We start from the raw sequence: 20934 nt of genomic DNA on the forward strand, positions 1-20934 counted from the left end.
CAGGTCTCCAGATGGCACTTCCGGATTAAGATAAGTTAGAAATGACACAGACCATCTGTCTGCGGGTTCCAAGGATGGGGCTGTAAGGACGCCAAAGCCGATCACCGGGCGTGCTGCAGTGTGCGGTAAGGAGCCCGCAGACCATCTGTCTGCGGGTTCCAAGGATGGGGCTGTAAGGACGCCAAAGCCGATCACCGGGCGTGCTGCAGTGTGTGGTAAGGAGCCTTACCACACACTGCAGCACGCCCGGTGATCGGCTTTGGCGTCCTTACAGCCCCATCCTTGGAACCCGCAGACAGATGGTCTGTGTCATTTCTAACTTATCTTAATCCGAAAGTGCCATCTGGAGACCTGAGGGAGCCCCTGCTGTGCCTAGCTACCGCAACCCATCCTCGCCAGGATCCGATGTGGGATCAGCACTGCACGGACTTGCTGAGACTTGTAGTCCTCCATCTTTTCCTCTACCCAGAGACGTACCGGAACGCAACATTACAGTCTTCCATGTGAGTGGATATTGTTTGTTGAATAAATGATTATTGATATATACTCTGAGGCGCCCCTTTTCCTTGTTTATATATTTTGAAATTGATGGCAGTAACCCGCCTAAAAAAAGTTAGAACAGGGCAACAAAATGCTGACAAAATAAGTGGTACTAACAGCGAAGAGCTGGAAGAACATATTGCAACTAATTGGGTTAATTGGCAAAACATCAGTAAAATGATTGGGCATAAAAAGGGCATCTTAGAGAGTCAGAAGTAAAGATGGGCAAAGGCTCACCAATCTGTGAAAAGTTGTGTCTAAAAATTGTAGAACAATTTGAGAATAATGTTTTTCATTGTAAAATTGCAGACTTCAAAAGATTCAGAGAATCTGGAGAAATCTCTGTGCAAAGGACAAGGCAAAGTGGAAAACTGTTCTGTGGTCAGACGAATCGAAATGTGACATTTCTTTGGCAACCATGGGTACTGCGGCCTGTGGACTAAAGAGAGGAACCTTCCAGCTTGTTATCAAGGCTCAGTTCAAAAACCTGCATCTGTAATGGTATGGGGGTGCATTAATGCGTATGGATTGGACATCCTGCATCAGTGAAAATGGAAAACCACCTACCACCAGTGGTAAAAGATATATACAAGTTTTACAGCAGCATATGCACCCATCCAGATGACATCTTTTTCAGGGAAGGCCTTGCATATTTCAGCAGGACAATGCTAAACCACATTATGACAACAGCATGGCTTTGTAATAAGCGTTCAGGTGCTTAACTGTGACCTGCCTGCAGTCCAGACCTTAAACCAATTGAAAGCATTTGGCGCATCTTGAAATGAAAAATACAACAAAGACCCAAGAATGTTGAGCAGTTAAAATCCTATATCAGGCAATAAAAAGGACAACATTCCTCTCCCAAAACTCCAACAACTGGTTTCAGTTCCCGGGCATTTACAGAGGGTTGTTAACAAAGAGGGGATGCTACACCGTGGTAAACATGGCCCTGTCCCAACGATGAGATGTGTTGCTGCAATGTCAAAATTACCTTATTTTTTTTTCTTAAAATGGTACACTTTCTCAATTTAAACATTCAATACCATTTCTATTGTGAATAAAATATGGGTTTATGAGATTTGCAAATCAGCACAGTCTGTTTTTATGTAGATTTTACACAGCGTCACAACTTTTTTGGAATTGGGGTTGTATAATATAAAATACTATTATTGAATTTTACCTTGCAAAATTTGTGCTTTAAAACAAAAAACTAAAGAGTCCTGCTCATTGGAACATCAGCAGAGTAATTACCATGCTTATGCAGTTTGGAAACGAGATTCAAATTGGCTTCTCTATCTTCATCTAGGAAGGATAGTGCTTTCATAATGATTGCCAAGGACAGGACTTTAATGTAGCTATTTTCTGTTCTTTTCAAATTAAATTTCTTCTGGGTCAAGTCCTGGCATTCTCCCACTGCATAAAACACAAACACTACTGTGCTGCCAAATACCAGTCTACCAGCCAGTGACAGACACGGCTGCCAACAGAGAAATTGTAAGAAATTCAGAGAGACCAACAAGCCTAGGAAAGACATACAGTATATGATGAGCTTCTACAACTGGACTTTTTAGTAATTCCTTTTTTTAATCATTTATAATACATAAAGTTGACAGACATTACCAGTAAATACAGAATAGTGGATAAGGGTAAAAGAGAAGGCAACGTCATACAAACATGACAAAAATCAACATAAAACAGCCAGTCATAGTAAAACAAAAAAAAAAAAGAGATTGTCAAAAACATTGGTACGTTAAGAACATTGAGGACAAAATTACGTGAAAACTCTACAGGAAGTATCGCAGAGGTAAGAAAGGGGGGATTGAAGAAGACACTGATAAAGACTGAATTTCCAAGACATCATGGGCCAAAATATGACAAACCGGGCGCTGCCATCAAATTATATATAGACAGAGAAATATATAAACAAGGGACCAATTAAAGGGCACAAGGGGGATACTGAGATGCTAGTAGATAAGGGGTGAAGGAAGGTGGGAAAGGAAAGTGGGGGAAAAAAAAATAGAAAAAGGTATAGTATAGTGAGGAAGGAAGAAATGAGCAGGGGTGCGAGTAAGCGTCCGTGAAAACAAAATATTGCCATGATCTCCATGTGTATCGGAAGGTTTCTTCCATGTTACGCAGAGTAGCTATGAGGTCCTCCATGTCCCGAAGTTCATTCACCTTAGAGAACCAAAGGGAGAAAGTGGGAGGATTAACCTCCTTCCAGCAAAGTGGAATGCAGGCCTTTGCCGCATTTAGCAGGTGAATGGTGAGGGATGCCTTGTATTTCTTGATAGGTCTTCCTGAGAGGTGCAGCAAGCAAGCTGCAGGTTTATCATGCAGATCCACGGAAGTGAGTTGTTTAATTATACCAGTTACTTCTCACTAGAACAGCAGGAGCTTCGGGCATTGCCAGAAAATGTGAAGGAAGGCGCAACTATCAGTACTGCAGTGCCAGCAACCACTAGGGATCTGAGGAAATATGTGGTTGTGCTTGGTAGGAACCTAAAACTAATCGGGTGAGGAGTTTATAATTGGTCTCTTGAACCCTGGTGGCCATGATGATTCCTGAGCAAAATGTAGAATTTCCCCCCCCTGTGCCGTTGTGAAGGACACACCCAAGTCAGATTCCTATTTAGAGACAACTAGACTTTTTAAAAGTTATGTACATTATGCTAAAGCCTCATACACACAACTAGTTTTTCTTCGTTCATCCCAGCAGGGACCTAAACAGCTTTCCACGGACAAATGGTCTGTTTTTGCATTGGTTAAAATAGCCAGCACAACCAGTGACTCATCTCTGTTGTCAGCGAGGAATTCCCTGCTGACAGCAGAATGTATACAGCAGAGGGGGACAGAGTGTACAGCAGGAGAGGGGCATTGTTTACAGAGTGTGTAGACAGAGGATCTGTCACTTGCCGGCAGGAGGGAGTGTGTACAGTCTCAGTGCCCAACCACCCTGTTAGTTTCTTTTTGTTCGATCAGCATTGCAGGCTATAGCCTACAACGGTTATCAGTATATTCTGACCGCGGTGAAGTCTCCCCACTATCAGAATACAATAGCTCAGTGGTGAGGATTCCCCTATCCACTCCGAGTGTGTAGATGGAGGAATCAAGTCCGTTTCTTTTCTTCAACACTTGGGCAGAACGAAAAAAAAACGGAGTCAACTATGGATTGCCTAACACTGCATTCAACATTGCAAATATGATACCAGTCAAACATTGTAGTAGTGTTATGGTATGGAGATGCTTTGGAGCATCAGAACCAAGACAGCTTATCATATCTGATTAAACCTTCAGTTATTCCTGCTAGCAGAAAATTCCAAGGAGAGTGTTCAGTTTTACTTCCCTAAGGCTCCAATGCATACAGCACAAATATCTGAACTATTATGCTTACCAAAAACACTCAAACAGAACCCAAAAAATATGGAAAAAAAGGCCATAGACCATTTGTCCTGACACAAGCCAAGCTCTGGGATTCTCAACTGTGTCAACTGTGATTCTCATGATGAAATGTGTCAGTACTGGTTTATACTGTATTAAGTGAAAGCAACTACACTGAAAATTATAGACTTTGATCATTTAAATTGTTTATCTGAAAACTGCGTACAGCTTAGGTAACTGACTGCAACTACTTTCCCTTCTAAAACAGTCCGTCTTTTGTGAGCTTTCCTGTAGTGCTAAAATGGACGCTCCTAGTGACATAAAGACAACAGAGAAGCTCAGGCATAAAATGTGATGTGCCAACACGCCTTTACACACAGAGATAGTACCTCTCCCATTCCAAGAGTACAATAAATGGGCAGAAAGCCAAGCTGTAAGACAGTAGGGTTCTTATGAAGTCCGTCAGCTTACAGTAATACACAGGATCTGCTTGTATAATCCCTGATTGTGATTCAATCTTTGCAGGTTACACCCATTTTAACATCCGGTTCTAGTTTTCAGGATTAAGCTCACATAGAAGTTTTGTGGATACCTCTGTGGTTAGTATAGATGCACAAACACCATTAAAAGGAAAGGAGGGAAAAAAAATCAATAGTTGCAGTTCAAAAATAGTAGCAAGCTCCTAGGGAGCTAGAAACACAATATTGTGTGGTTTTTCCATATGAACACATTTAAGTACTATTTAATTTTTGCAAAGCTCAGGTTTTTATTGCAAGCATTTTTTTTTTTAAATGTACTTCAGCTGAATATAATTTAGACAATATTTTTTATAGAGTAGTCTTCAGAGATGGACAATTCACTGAAAAAAACCCAAGAAAATGTAAATTTAACTTTTATGAAATTTTACCGGATGGAAAATCTGATTTTGTCCTTGCAGAAAAACAAAAAGTAAACAAACCATATCATAGTTACATAATTAGTCAGGTTGAAAAAAGACACAAGTACATCTAGTTCAACCATAAAAAAAAAACATTATATATATATATATATATATATATATATATATATATATATATATATATATATATATATATATATATATCATACAATCCCATATACCCAATCCTATACCCACAGTTGATCCAGAGGAAGGCGAAAAAACACCCAGAAAAGCAGGATCCAATTTGCTACAGCAGGGGAAAAAAATCCTTCCTGATCCTAGAGAGGCAATCGGATTTTCCCTGGATCAACTTTACCTGTAAATGTTAGTACTCAGTTATTATGTACATTTAGGAAAGAATTCAGGCCTTTCTTAAAGCAATCTACTGAGCTGGCCAGAACCACCTCTGGAGGGAGTCTATTCCACATTTTCACAGATCTTACTGTGAAGAAACCTTTGCGTATTTGGAGATGAAATCTCTTTTCCTCTAGACGTAAAGAGTGCCCCCTTGTCCTCAGTGTTGACCGTAAAGTGAATAACTCAACACCAAGTTCACTATATTGACCCATTATATATTTATACATGGTGATCATATCCCCCCTTAATCTCTTCTTCTCAAGAGAATACATTCAGTTCCTCTAATCTTTCCTCATATCTGAGCTCCTCCATGCCTCTTAACAGTTTGGTTGCCCTTCTCTGCACTTTCTCCAGTTCCCCAATATCCTTTTTGAGAACTGGTGCCCAAAACTGAACTGCATATTCCAGATGAGATCTTACTAATGATTTGTACAGGGGCAAAATTATATCTCTCTCTCTATAGTCCATACCTCTCTTAATGCAATAAAGGATATTGCTCGCTTTGTAAACCGCAGCTTAGGATTGTATGCTATTATTGAGCTTATGATCTACCAAAACCCCCAGATCGTTCTCTGATCATATAAAATAAAATTTTTCCCCCATCAAGCAGTGGGTAAAAAAGCTGGCCATGGACTGTTCCCCTTGGAGAGCTCTGGGCACTATTGCTATAAAACATTTTTCAGGTTTTTTGGATAATGGGTCATCCACTGGGAACTGTGGTTCCGCCAGCAAACCCCTAAGTCACCACTGTATTTGCATTAAACAGCAGGAATGGCTGTCAAAATGCAGCTGCTCCTGTTTAAAGTGACATTTGCAGATAGCTTGCCAGTGTCATTGTGTAAATTACAAGAAGCTAACATATTGCTTTATTATATTTACTTCATTCATATGTGGATTTGAAGGTGTGACCTTTGATCTGCATATGACATCACTTTAATTTAAATAAAATTAATTCCAATTGAAACCCCTCTTTAACCCTTGTCTTCGTTATTGAACTACATCCTCCCCTTCTCCCTATTTCCATTATTCTTCTGTTTTTCATACAGTCAGGTCCATAAATATTGGGACATCGACACAATTTTAATCTTTTTGGATCTATACACCATCACAATGGATTTGAAAAATGAAACAAACAAGATGTGCTTTGACTGCAGACGTTCAGCTTTAATTTGAGGGTATTTACATCCAAATCAGGTGAATGGTGTAGGAATTACAACAGTTTGTGCCTCCCACCAAAAAGTAATGGGACAATTGGCTGCTCAGCTGTTCCATGGCCAGGTGTGTGTTATTCCCTCATTATCCCATTTACAAGGAGCAGAAAAAAGGTCCAGAGTTCATTTCAAGTGTGCTATTTGCATTTGGGATCTGTTGCTATCAACTCTCAATATGAGATCCAAAGAGCTGTCACTATCAGTGAAGCAAGCCATCATTAGGCTGAAAAAACAAAACAAACCCATCAGAGAGATAGCAAAAACAGTAGGTGTGGCCAAATCAACTGTTTAGAAAAAGAAAGAACGCACCGGTGAGCTCAGCAACACCAAAAGACCCGGAAGACCACGGAAAACAACTGTGGTGGATGACCGAAGAATTATTTTCCTGGTGAAGAAAACACCCTTCACAACAGTTGGCCAGATCAAGAACACTCTCTAGGAGGTAGGTGTATGTGTGAATACAGAGGGTTCACCACAAGATGTAAACCATTGGTGAGCCTCAAAAACAGGAAGGCCAGATTAGAGTTTGCCAAACAACATAAAAAAAAGCCTTCACAGTTCTGGAACATCCTATGGACAGATGAGACCAAGATCAACTTGGATGCATAGGATGCATTAAGCTGAAAAACACGAGGGTTTACAACCCCTTTAGGGATGAATTAAATAGAAAACCCCAAGGCCCTAGAACTACTTTAATTAATGACTAAATGTAGCCCCAAACAAACAGGCCCATAGTGAAAATTGCTCTGGTCTATAAGAGGTATAAAGGTACGTAAGCTGAAGTGGTTAAAGATAGCATCCCTTAAAAAGACATTCATTCACTTAAACAGCAAATATTGGTGTAGATGAAAATAGAATCTTATTAGCAGACACATAATTTAGGAGCTGAATAAGGGGGCGTAGAAGATGAAGCCTCGGCATTGACTTTATGTCAAGAAAATGACATGCTTTACAATGTAGTGCTCAGAGTCCGTGAACATGCGGAAAGGAACTGTTTTATTTTACAGACACTGCATGAGCAAGGAATCTCCTACTTGATATTTTAATTAGTAGCCTGTAAATGTTGCTCGCATTTCAATGGAAACGCATGAGGGAATGTGTTATTAACAAAAATTACCTGTCTTCCCATGGGCCGACTGAAGACACTCTGTAGTATGTTGAGCATTTACTAATGCTGGTCTTACAAGCTAGCTGTCAGAAAACCCAAACAGTTCAGCTGTTCAGTGGACAAATTTCACCCTGCTCCTTAAATAAAACTTTGATTAAATATATCAACTTCTATCGATCCAGGTGTTGCCAACAGGGCCACCCACTAAGCAAATTCAATGCGGGTAAGGTTTAGTATTAGAGTGATAAAAAAAGGTAATTTAATCACGTTCAATGAACCAAAAGGGAGAGGTGTCCGATGTGTGGGCCACAATTAACAGTCTGGTTTTCTCTCCTCTGACACAAGATGATGGCACCGAATATTTGTTTCTCTGCTTTTGCACTATAAGTAAGCTGAAAGGTTGATATTCAACAGTAATGTCAATAAGTGATGACAAAGGACAAAATTGCCTTAAAAGGCAAGCAAGACCTGTCATACTCACAATAAGAGTATAGAAAGGTATCCAGATACAAAATAAAACTAGTAATACAAGACCCAACACTAAACATTATCTATGTGAGTTTTATTAATTACAGGTGTAGCGCTTACCCTCAAAGGAGCAGCTTAGAATTGGCTATATCCGTAATTCACATTTACCACTCAACCCTCGCAGCCCATAGATTCAAAGTCACAGTCCTTATTGCTTTTTTCAACGCTTTATTCATTAACACAAACTGGGATAGGAGAAGGACTTCCTTTGAGATGCTCTCTTTGTTGCACTGTCATCTTATCAAGGAAACATCAAAGAATAATTGCGGATGGTCAGACAAAACATTTCAAACGATCACTTTGATCAGGGAAGATGGAAGTAGATTTTATAGAGAATTAAATGATTAAGAGTCACTCTAAATAACTTCTTCATCTGGATGACTTAACAGGAACAATCCATTTCTCTATATGTGTGCATGCAGCTTCACCGCTACCTCTTTGCCACTACTTCCCACTTGCATGGTACTTTCAGATTAAATTACAAGAGATTCATTCTGATCACCTCCTAGCTTGACTGATTGGAATCCTAGGGCAATGTTGAACTCTAAGTCACGGGCCATAACCACCCATCTCACCGACTTGTGCATCAACAACCTCAGTCTCTGACAGTACCCTTCCCTTGGGCTTTCACTCACTTGATCAATAGTCCATGTGCCACTCAAACGATCGATCGCCCAGTTTCCTTCCCTTTTGCTGCCACTTCACCCGAAATGATTCCCGGTTCCTCTGTCTGCCTGTGGCCCGCTCCCCTCCCGCAGGGGCGGCTTATGACATCCAGAATTACATGCTGTGGGATGTCGTCTGTTCCTCCATGAGGACCAGACCTCCACCCATCTTTCTAGGGTGAAGCTCCGTTGGCCCCCCGGAGGGGGGACCTCTCCCCTCCAGGAACCAGGTTGAGCCTCTCCGGCTCTCACGGCAAACAGCAAGACAGGAACCCCCACTGACCATGTGACTCAGCTTTTATATCAGAGTTCCGGGCCTTGTCCAGCAAATCAATGATTAGCCGGGACTCGAATACAAACACCTGCCACTCAAATATAGAAATTAACAAACAGGCCTGCTGCTACAGCACAAGCCTGTCTAAATTTATCTGACATAGGAAACTTACAATAAAGGTCACCTATGTAAAAATTGGTGCCCGCTACATACACCCCCCACTTAAATCACAACTGTCCTCAGTGGAGGATAAATTTCAGAGTGACTCACTAAAGGTTTTGTTTTTAGGAATGAAGAGCATCTCATTACATAAATGGGAAATGAGGGAAAAGGGAAAATAAACTTTTAACAAAGTCAAACATCAATTGTCACTGTATACAATATCAGTACAATATTATTTACATGGCCTGACTGTATATCCCTACATTATAACACTCAATACAAGCGGAACCAAAGCACTGTCCCCGTGGGAAGAATGCTTTGATTACCACAGGCCTTCTTCTGTGGAATGGACAGCCGTCACATCTTCCAATATACCTAAAGAAAAGAAAAATCCACACAACATTTTCTAACTATTTCACAAGCATTACCATGCAAAGGGGGTTATAATCCTTCGCCTGGTAATTAAACACACACTTTTCTGTGGCATGTATGTTCCCATTGAGATAATCGCTCCCTCAAAAGGAGTCCAGCAGTACTCCTGCAAAGCGCATCCCAATAGACATGCTCAACAATTAAATCCAGTTGCCCGTTGGCAAAAAAACTTTCTGTTCGGCTCTTAAATGAGAGTCCTTGAATAAGTACTTGTGCTACAAAGGGACTTTTATATGGGAACACCACATCCTAGTGTCCATAACTTTGTCCCTGTTAGGCACCATGAATGTAAGTTTCCTGCTCAACAGTTTAAATTGGGGAATGCCCACCCTAACCCGTCTGCCATCCTGCAGTCTATCTGGGTAAAAGACATAACATGTGAACACAATCCTTCTCACAATTAATATCTTGGGTCAGGCAACCTTCTGCGGCTATCTCCCGGTCCTCTCACTGAGATAGAGTAACTGCGGGTATTTTGTCCAGCTTTTACCACCAATATCCTGTCCTTGTGGATCGCCCTTCCAAGCTTCCACTCTCGCTGAATATCTTTGAACCAGACCCAAACCCCACTATCAGGTGTCCGTTTTGGCTTGGGTACATGAAGATAGTCCCACACAAGTACATCCTCCCATGTCTCCCGGGAACTTTCTATAACGTCCATAATTTGTTCCGGGACATAAGGATAGTCAAAGCCCCATTCCTGAGCTACCCTTCGCTGAACCTCTCTCTGAAACCTAGAGAGTCTAGGTAAGTCTTTGGCCTTTCCTCTGCCAGGCAGAACATAAGCATCAGTAGCTTTACTAACCCATTTCTGGAATGTAGCTGGCTTGTTAGAAACAATGGTATTAGTCACATTGAACGGAGGTACTAAAACTTTAGTTGTACCAGACACTCCTGTGGAAGCCTCCACAGATGTTGAACTTTCAAATAAAGTATTCCTCTTCACTTGAATCACATTCTTCAGGGGATGACCATGCAAATAAATCACTCATTGATCCGTATTTCTGCAAGATCTGTGGTGATCCCCAATCCACAACCCGATCTTCACTCACCCTGTCCGGCTCACCCGAGGGATCCCCCTCTTGTAATCTAGGCTCCTTCCGGACGGGCACATCCAAAGGGCTTAATATTCACTGGCTCCTCATGGGTTTTCTCCGATGACTGGGCAACAACTTCAACAGTCCCCGGATCCCCAGCCAGGTTGCATGCTTCTTCAGCAGATCCTACCTGATCTCCTGATAGCTCCAATTCATAGCTCCAAGACGGGAGCTCCATCTCTGCTGCTGCAGGCGATACACGACCCTCTCCGGCCTTCCGTATCACCTTTTCCCACGGCAGACAAAGTCCCGTTTTCTCTTTAACAGTATAGTACGTGACCTCTCGCTGGACGGGTCCCAATCTTGTTAACTGGGTACCGCAATGACCGCACTGAGCCCAGGCGGTGACTCCAACTGTAGGCCTCCGACATTCAGGACACAGCATGCAGAGCTTCTCCACTCCGTCAATCACTCCCAGCACCAGTCCCCCGGTCAATACCAACCGAACACCGGTGTCAGCTAAAACCCGATCCTGCACATCAGACAGCCGTTGTATGGCAAGCGTGTTCTCAACACCTTCTGCCATCTTCCTCGCTTGGCACGCTGAACATAAAAACTTTTCCTCTGGGGCGTGACTCCACCCCCCACTTGTTGGTTCAGCGCACGAGGAACTGTAGCAGCACATTTTCAAAGTCCTCCCCAGCGACCCCTGGTGGCAGGTACTGTTATACTGCAGGCTATCTTGGCAACAATTTCTGAAATGCAGGTTTCCGTTGCTATGGGAGATGGTTAGCGGCAAACATGAAACAGATATCCCGGACGCCCCCCCACATGTAGCGCTTACCCCCGAAGGAGTGGCTTAGAATTGGCTATATCCGTAATTCACATTTACCACTCAACCCTGGGTGGAGGTCTGGTCCTCATGGAGGAACAGACGACATTCCGCTGACCATGTGACTCAGCTTTTATATCAGAGTTCGAGGCCTTGTCCAACAAATCAATGATTGGCCGGGACTCGAATACAAACACCTGCCACTCAAATATAGAAATTAACAAACAGGCCTGCTGCTACAGCACAAGCCTGTCTAAATGTACCTGACATAAGAAACTAACAATAAAGGTCACCTATGTAAAAATAGGTGCCCGCTACACAGGCATAGGAATGGAAAAAAAAAAAGAAATTACCAGGAATAAAGCTTTAATACTGCAGTGTGGTTGTGCCCAAATCAACCACAGCTGGGCCCAGTGTAAACACATTAGGCAAGTAAGCACTCCTTGCAAAGGCGAATAACCTATATGTACCATGACATCATCAATAATGAAAAATACACTGTTTCTTAACTTATTGAAAGGATGTGACCTTTATAACTATTGGTCAATTTATTTTTCACAAAAGAAGAGGTCTATTTATTTAAATACCTTTACAGTGTGGACACAGGGAGTCTTTTGTCTTGTTTTATTTTAATTTGCTAGAGGAATGTTACAAGCATTCCTCCAGCACTCATGAATTTTCAATGTTTTTGGCTTAAAAAGGAGAAGTCCAGCCTGGGCTTCTCCTATGGGTCACAGGAGTGCAATTCATTTTGCACTCCTGTGACCCGTTTACAGCAGAGAGCGGTCTGTGGTCCGCTCTCTGCTGACGTCTTCACAGCTCAACACTCCAGGCTCCAGTGAGCGCGCGGGGGGTGGAGAGAACCGAGCCATAGGCGATGTTCGTTGGCTCGGTTCTCAGTGCAGAGATGGCGGGGGACAGATGCAGCATCGGACCGATGCAGAATCCACCTTGGTAAGTATAATGGAGGAAAAAATGGATTCACATACTTCTCCTTTAATATGTTGATGATCAGTAGCTCTATCTAGTGGCCATAATGTAGTATTTTTCCTAATCAAGGTAATGCAGAAAAATGCCTTATTATGGCCACTAGATGGAGCCAATGATCATAAGAAATCAGAGTATTAACCAAAACAGGGTCAGAATTCTTGAGGGCTGGATGAATGCTTGTGACATTAGTGCAATGATTTTTTTTTTTTTTTTTTTTTTTTAATATATATATATATATATATATATATATATATATATATATATATATAGACCCCTTATCAGATCTTCTTTGTGCATAATTGTATTCCATTCATATCCCATGATCCTTTGCCCTTTTAAATGAAAAAAAAAAAAAAACTTAATTGGATAAATTTAATACCCAATTTATCTTTTGCTGGAACCCCTAATGGATATGGCAAGTTTTTTTTAGCCAAATTTTCTTTATAAAAATAAGACAAAAAAGAAGGGGATATTTGCGCTAACCAATCAATATATACAAAAAATATGTGCACAAGTGATATAACTAAATAAAGCGTGATTAAATGCTGCACCTCTATAGGTCAAATACCAAACCTAAAACCAATATTAAGAAAGAAAAAGATGCGCAAAGAAACCGTTCCCAGTGGATGCCTGTTAAGGGGAAACATGTCGGGTGGAGCATGAGCCTGTGACATCACCACGTTAAACAGCTGACTGGTAGACACTGCGGCTGATTCAAACCTGCTTTTCTTACCTGCTTGAATTTATGGACTGTGTATGATTTTTTTAATAAATACCTTTGCTGGAACATACTGCACCATGAAGCCCTCTTGTATTCCTCCTTACATAATACCAAGATCCTGGCTTTTATGAGAGTGTCCCGGAGAGTGAAGTTTTGTCCTTGCTGCTTCCTGGATAAACAGGTGGATTCCTCTCTGCTTTCAATCACTGCGAGATCACCTGCCGGCAGGCTAATGCACAAGCGCTCCTGATCTCTATCATTTGAGATCCAACGGATCTGATAAGCAGTTTGTATTTGCATGTTATGCTCCGTATTCCAGATGATTCAAATGAATATGTGTCCTGCTTTCTGAGATTAAGTGAAGAACTTTTGCATCCCCTAAATTTGGAAGGATCATTTTGGGATATTCTGTTTTTGATAAAGTCACTTTTGGTTTTATTCATCTATTTTTTTTATATCACATGGACCATTTGTTTTTTGATACACCACTCAATTTTTTTCATATTATCATGTTTTAGAGAATTTGTTCACAGCAATATTTATTGTTATTTGTAGCGGTTTCTTTGCGCATCTTTTTCTTAAAATTTTCTTTATAGTTTAGTATAGTGTGTGTGAAGAGGCACAAGGGTATTCCAGGACCACAAAAAGGATTGGAACAGAACGATGCATGTTTGAATTAAATGATGAACTTAGCAGGTAGACTATTAAAAGTTTAATTTTTAATTTTGACTGAAATGTAAGCCACAGAACAGAATCCTTAATATTTTCACATATATGCGCCACCGATTTTTTTTTTTTTGGTCATTTTGCTGCTACTGCATAGCACATTTCTTTAGAAATTACGGGCATCTTTGAAGAAATCATACCTGATATGCAGATGTAGGTCCGATATTCTCCTTGCCCTCCAGTTGCTAGGAATGGGATTTTTTTCTTGGTCCTCCGTTTGACCAATACAGCCCCCAGCATCCGCTCATCCTGGGGGGAGAAGACTTCCTTGCTGATTGTAGCTTTAGCAGACATTGTCCAGATTTTGTGGGAATTTCACCTGCAGGAATAGAACATAGTGGAAAGTTTAAGTCACCCTCTATTCAAAACCTGAAACAGAAAAAAAAAACTGCAATTTATCTATGAACCACCCAACCACTTACAGTGGCTTGCAAAAGTATTCACCCCCCTTAGCTTTTTACCAATTTTGTTACATTACAGCCTTTAGTTTAAGGTTTTATCTGAATTATATGTGATGGATCAGAACACAATAGTCTAAGTTGGTGAAGTAAAATTAGAAAAATATATACAAAAAAATATTTTTCAGAAATAAAAAAAACTGATAATTGGCATGTGCATATGTATTAACCCACTTTGTTACAAAGCCCATAAAAAGCTCTGGTGCAACCAATTACCTTCAGAAGTCACATAATTAGTGAAATAATGTCCACCTGTGTGCAATCTAAGTGTCATATGATCTGTCATTACATATACACACCTTTTTGAAAGGTCCCAGAGGCTGCAACACCTAAGCAAGAGGCACCACTAACCAAGGAACTCTCCAAACAAGTAAGGGACAATGTTGTTGAGAAGTACAGTCAGTAAGTCAGGGTTAGGTTATACAAAAAATATCCAAATCTTTGATGATCTCTAGGAGCACCATCAAATCTATCATAACCAAATGAAAAGAACATGGCACAACAGCAAACCTGCCAAGAGACGGCCGCACACTAAAACTCACGGACCAGGCAAGGAGGGCATTAATCAGAGAGGCAGCACAGAGACCTAAGGTAACGCTGGAGGAGTTGCAGAGCAGAGACTGGAGTATCTGTACATAGGATTACAATAAGCTGTACGCTCCATAGAGTTGGGCTTTATGGCAGAGTGGCCAGAAGAAAGCCATTACTTTCAGCAAAAAAACAAAATGGCACAATTTGAGTTTGCAAAAAGGCATGTGGGAGATTCCCAAAATGTATGGAGGAAGGTGCTCTGGCCTGAATTGAACTGAATTAAAATTTAACTTTTTGGCCAAAGAAAACACTATATCTGGCACAAACCCAACACATCACCCAAAGAACACCATCCCCACAGTGAAACATGGTGGTGGCAGCATCATGCTGTGGGGATGTTTTTCAGCAGTCAGGACTGAGAAACTGGTCAGAGTTGATGGAAAGATGGATGATGCTAAATACAGGGATATTCTTGAGCAAAACCTGTACCACTCTGTGTGTGATTTGTGGCTGAGATGGAGGTTCACCTTCCAGCAAGACAATGACCCTAAACTCACTGCAACACTTGAGTGGTTTAAGGGGAAACATATAAAATATGTGGTAGAATGGCCTAGTCAAAGCCCAGACCTCTACCAATAGAAAATCTGTGGTCAGACTTAAAAATTGCTGTTCACAAGCGCAAACCATCAAACTTCAAGGAGCTGGAGCAGTTTTGCAAGGGGGAATGGGCAAAAATCCTAATGGTAAGATGTGGCAAGCCCATAGAGACTTATCCAAAGCGACTTGGAACTGTGATAGCCGCAAAAGGTGGCTCTACAAAGTATTGACTTTAGGGGGGGTAAATAGTTATGCACATTGACTTTTCTCTGTTATTTTGTCCTATTTGTTGTTTGCTTCACAATAAGACAAAAAAAATCTTCAAAGTTTTGGGCATGTTCTGTAAACTAAATGATGCAAATCCTCAAACAATCATGTGAATTCCAGGTTGTGAGGCAACAAAACACGAAAAATGCCAAGGGGGGGGGGGGGGGGATGTGAATACTTTTGCACGGCACTGTACATATCTATACCAGCCTTTCTCAACTTTTTAACCCTAGAGGAACCCCAAAAATAACTTCAGGTCTCGAGGAACCCTTACTAAAACCAATTTATCAGGGGTTAATAGGAACAATGCCCCTTGGTGGCCAATAGGAAGAATGTTCCACTTAAAGTGGTTCTCAGAATGACACCCTTAAAGACAGCTGAAAAGATATTTGGTGTCATGCTGCTGGCTTTGCTAAGTGATGCTGAACCTTGAACTCTGTAGGCACCATCAAAAAGGTGGTTTCATCAGCCACAGCTCAAGGAACCCCTAGCAACCTCTGGAGAACCCCAGGGTTCCACGGAACCCTGGTTGAGAATGGCTGCTCTATACACTCATGAAATGGCATGAAGGCATATGCTACCACCAACTTGAATGGAATGGAATGTCACCTCACTGTGTGCTCATACAGTGGATATAAAAAAAAAAAAGTCTATTCATCCCTCTTAAAATGTCAGGCTTCTGTGATGTAAAACAATGAGACAAAGATAAATCATTTCAGAACGGTTTCCACCTTTAATGTGACCTATAAACTGTACAGTTCAATTGAACAACAAACAAATCATTTAGGTGGAGGGAAGCAAAAATAAAAAACTAAAATAATATGGTTGCATAAGTGCGCACATCCTTGAACTAACACGTTGTTGAAGCACCTTTTGATTTTATTACAGCACTCAGTCTTTTTGGGTAGGAGTATATCAGCATGGCGCATCTTGACTTGGCAATATTTGCCCACTCTTCTTTGCAAAAACACCCCTTGTACCACCTTTTTGTACCCAATAAAATAGTTTGTAAACAATTCTGTCAGATTGCGAGGGCATCTCCTGTGCACAGCCCTCTTCAGATCACACCACAGGTTTTCAATCGGATTCAGGTCTGGGCCATTCCAAAACTTTAATCTTCTACTGATGAAGCCATTCCTTTGTTGATTTGGATGTATGCTTTGGGTCGTTGTCATACTGAAAGATGAAGTTCCTTTTCATGTTCAGCTTTCTATCAGAACCCTGAAGGTTTTGTGCCAATATTAACTGGTATTTGGAACTGTTCCTAATTCACTCTACCTTGACTAAGGTCCCTGTAGCAGCTGAAGAAAAAGAGCCCCAAAGCATGATGCTGCCACTACTATGCTTCACTGTGGGTATGGTGTTCTTTTGGTGATGTGCAGTGTTTTTGCACCAAGCATATCTTTTGGAATTATGGCCAAAAAGTTCAACCTTGGTTTCATCAGACCACAGCACATTTTCCCACATGCTTTTGGGAAACTTCAGATGTGTTTTTGCAAAATTTACCTGGGCTTGGATGTTTTTCTTCATTTGAAAAGGACTTTGTCTTGCCACTCTACCTCATAGCCCAGACATATGAAGAATACGGGAGACTTGTCACATGTACCACACAGTACTTGCCAGATATTCCTGCAGCTCCTTTAATGTTGCTGTAGGCCTCTTGGCATCAATTTTTCTGGGACGTCCAGCTCTTGGTAATGTCACTGTTGTGCCATATTTTCTCCGCTTGATGACTGTCTTCACTGAGTTCCATGGTATATCCAATACCTTGGAAATTCTTTTGTACCTTTCTCCTGACTGATGCCTTTTAAACAATGATATCCCTCTGATGCTTTGGAAGCTCTCTGCGGACCATGGCTTTTGCTGTAGAATGCGACTAAGAAAATCTCAAGAAAGACCTACTAGAACAGCTGAACTTTATTTGAGGTTAATCTGAGGCACTTTAAAATGATGGCAGTTGTGTACTGACTCCTATTTATCATGAGTTTGAATGCAATTGCTTAGGTCTGAACAAAACTACATCCCCAGTTATAAGAGGGATGTGCACACTTATGCAACCACTATTTTAGTTTATTTTCACTCCCTCCCCCCCCCCCAAAAGATTTCAGTTTGTTTTTCAATTGAGTTGTACAGTTTATAGGTCACATTAAAAGGTGGAAAAAGTTCTGAAATTTATTTATCTTTGTCTCATTTTTTACATCACAGAAACCTGACATTTTAAACAGGGATATGGAGACTTTTTATATCCACTGTATGCAGTAAGCCATTGAGATGAATGCAAGTCCCATGCACTGAACCTCAAGAAGCAAACTTTCCATGTCAGAAACATGTGCTAAGTGTACTTAGTTGGTTCCTATTTAGCAGGAACCAATATAGCAGTGCTGCTCAGTAGTGTTTAAATGGGGAAAAAAATGCCACCCTTTTTCTGTTTAAAACATTAATGAGCAGCAAAATCATCCCCTATTACTGCTCAGCAACTGTAGTCAAGTTGTTGCTCCACGTGGCGAGTTTCATATTGGTTCTAATATAGAACTGTGAAGTCACGGTTTTCTAAGTCCATCCACTTGTATGAAGAGGGAGTGGTGTTTTTATAGGACTTTTTTTAAACCAATAATTAAAATTATCTTGAACTATTTTTTCCAGTTTTAGTCTGAAGCTCCTTTCTTTGTACTACTGTTGGGTAGCCATCAAGGGAAGGCTTGTTGTGTGGGAGCCGCCTCACCAGAGCTATTGAGCTTGTTTGAAGAAGTTTTCCTTTATCTGACTACACATGCAGGTCTAGAAGTTTCCATTGGCTCTTTGAGCATGTCTTTCTAAATTGATGAGCTCATCACTGCTTATCTTCTGCTGTCCAGTCACAGGCTGGGGGTGGGTACATGACTGTTTTCACTTAGCGGAAGTGGGTTGAATGGGTGCTGGCTGTCATTCAACCATGAAAACTATATGGAAAAGCTACTTGTTATGAAAGAATGAATGTACCCTCGTCCTATTACTAATTAGAAGTTTGGACAGTTGTGGAGTCAACATGGACTATTGTGGTACGGTATAAAATTACAACAGTCAATTTACAAAAATATATAAATTTATTATACACAAATACACACATCATAAAAAGCCTTCAATAGTAGATAAAGTACATTAGATGCTGCTAATCATGGAGCATCCACTTATCTGACACAAATTGGAAGAACTTAGATAATATAATAATGATCCCGCGCTGTTACACACGGAGATTTGTTCAAACTGGAAGTTGCGCATGGGGCGTACTTGGACATTTCAACATGACAATGATACAAAACTCAAGGCCAAGTTGATCTGTCATTGACTACAGCACAATAAAGTGAAGGTTCTGGAGTGGCCATCTCAGTCTCCTGACCTCAATATCATTGAGCCACTCTGGGGAGATCTCAAACGTGCAGTTCATCCAAGACAGCCCAAGAATCTACAGGAACTGGAGGCTTTTTGCCAAGAGGAATGGGGCAGCTTTACCATCTGAGAAGATAAAGAGCCTCACCCAAACACTCCACAAAAGACTTCAAGCTGTGATTGATGTTAAAGGGGGCAATAGACGGTATTAAGAACTGGGGTGTGTAAACTTTTGATCAGGGTCATTTGGGTAGTTTCTGTTGCCATTATGATTTAAAAAGAGTAAACACAGTTGATTGATAAAAAATGGCTTCAGGCAAACACTAACCATGAGTGAAAGAAATGTTTGTGTTTTATCATTCATATTCTCTGAAAAATGGCTAAGAAATAATAACTTCTACCAGGGTATGTAAACTTATGAGCACAAGGGGATATTGTGAGTAGGTATTCATAATATCCTTAAGAAACATTGGAGTTTATTGAGAGAATTATCCGAATATTAGTGAATTCCAAGCTCCCCCTTATCCTCATATAGAAAAGGTTGAATGTTAAGGTATCGATTGGTCAGATCTGACCAATATATCCCTCCTAGTCCATTAGTAACTTTTTTGGGATCCTGCAACATAGGGTCATAGCCATGTCTATCATGTATACAATGAAACTCCATGATAAAAGGCAAGTATATCCCATCCACATAAGGGGTATGATATTAAAATCAAAGGTTACTACATTAGGAAATTGTCATATGCAATATATGCAATAAAATGTCCATGTGGTTTACTTTACATCGAAGAGACCATTAAGAAAGTTAAAGATTGAATATTTATGCCTTGCTATCCTATCAGGGACAAATTGGTACAGTTGAATTGAGCGAGACTTTTTTTGAAGAAAGGACATTCGATTAATAAGAATAGGAGGGGTGGTAACCGAGAATCTATTTTAAAAAAGCGAGAAGTATATTGGATTAATTTTCTTGATACGATTGCCCCCAAGGGGTTGAATACAGATCTGAATTTATATCTGTTCATGTAGGTGATAATTTATTCGATGTGATGTCTAGATGGCGATACATTATGTACATGTTTCTTTTTGGCAGATTAAACGTGTTGAAGGCTTCTGTTGAAATATGGGAGGGTTCTACGTATGGCTAACCATTTCCCCACCTGTGACATAAGGATTTATAAGAAAAGGATTTAGTTTGCATTCGATCGATTGCTAATCACATAATTGTGAAATGATAGTATTTAACCCTTTCATGACTAAGCCTATTTTTGAAATTTGGTGTTTACAAGTTAAAATCCGTATTTTTTGCTAGAAAATTACTTAGAGTTCCCAAACATTATATATATATATTTTAGCAGAGAATCTAGAGAATAAAATGGCGATTGTTGCAATATTTTTTATCACACGGTATTTGTGCAGCGGTGTTTTTAAACGCAAATTTTTGGAAAAGGGACACTTTCATGAATTTTAAAAAATCCAAACAGTAAAGTTACCCCAATTTTTTTGTATAATGTGAAAGATGATGTTACGCCGAGTAAATAGATACCAAACATGTCACCCTTTATAATTGCACGCACTCGTGGAATGGCGACAAACTAAGGTACCTATGAATTTCCATAGGCGACGCTTTAAAAAATTTTTTACGGTTACCAGGTTTGCGTTACAGAGGAGGTCTAGGGCTAGAATTATTGCTCTCGCTCTGATGATCGCGGCGATACCTCACATGTGTGATTTGAACACCGTTTACATATGCGGGCGCGACTTCCGTATGCGTTTTCTTTGCTGCGCGAGCTCGCGGGGACACACTT

At 40.6% G+C, this 20934-nt stretch overlaps 1 protein-coding gene across 1 annotated transcript in view; it reads right to left on the reverse strand.

Annotated features, from left to right (window-relative positions):
- The window catches only part of STXBP6 (syntaxin binding protein 6), a 147607-nt gene that overhangs the window by 59201 nt on the left and 67472 nt on the right, over nucleotides 1–20934 (reverse strand). Inside the window, exon 2 of the mRNA XM_073609553.1 lies at nucleotides 14045–14223. Coding sequence (XP_073465654.1) covers nucleotides 14045–14198 — 154 coding nt within the window. The 5' untranslated portion in view covers nucleotides 14199–14223. The remainder of the gene's footprint in view (nucleotides 1–14044; nucleotides 14224–20934) is intronic.

Source organism: Aquarana catesbeiana, linkage group LG13, assembly GCF_042186555.1.
Source record: "Aquarana catesbeiana isolate 2022-GZ linkage group LG13, ASM4218655v1, whole genome shotgun sequence".
NCBI lineage: Eukaryota > Metazoa > Chordata > Amphibia > Anura > Ranidae > Aquarana > Aquarana catesbeiana.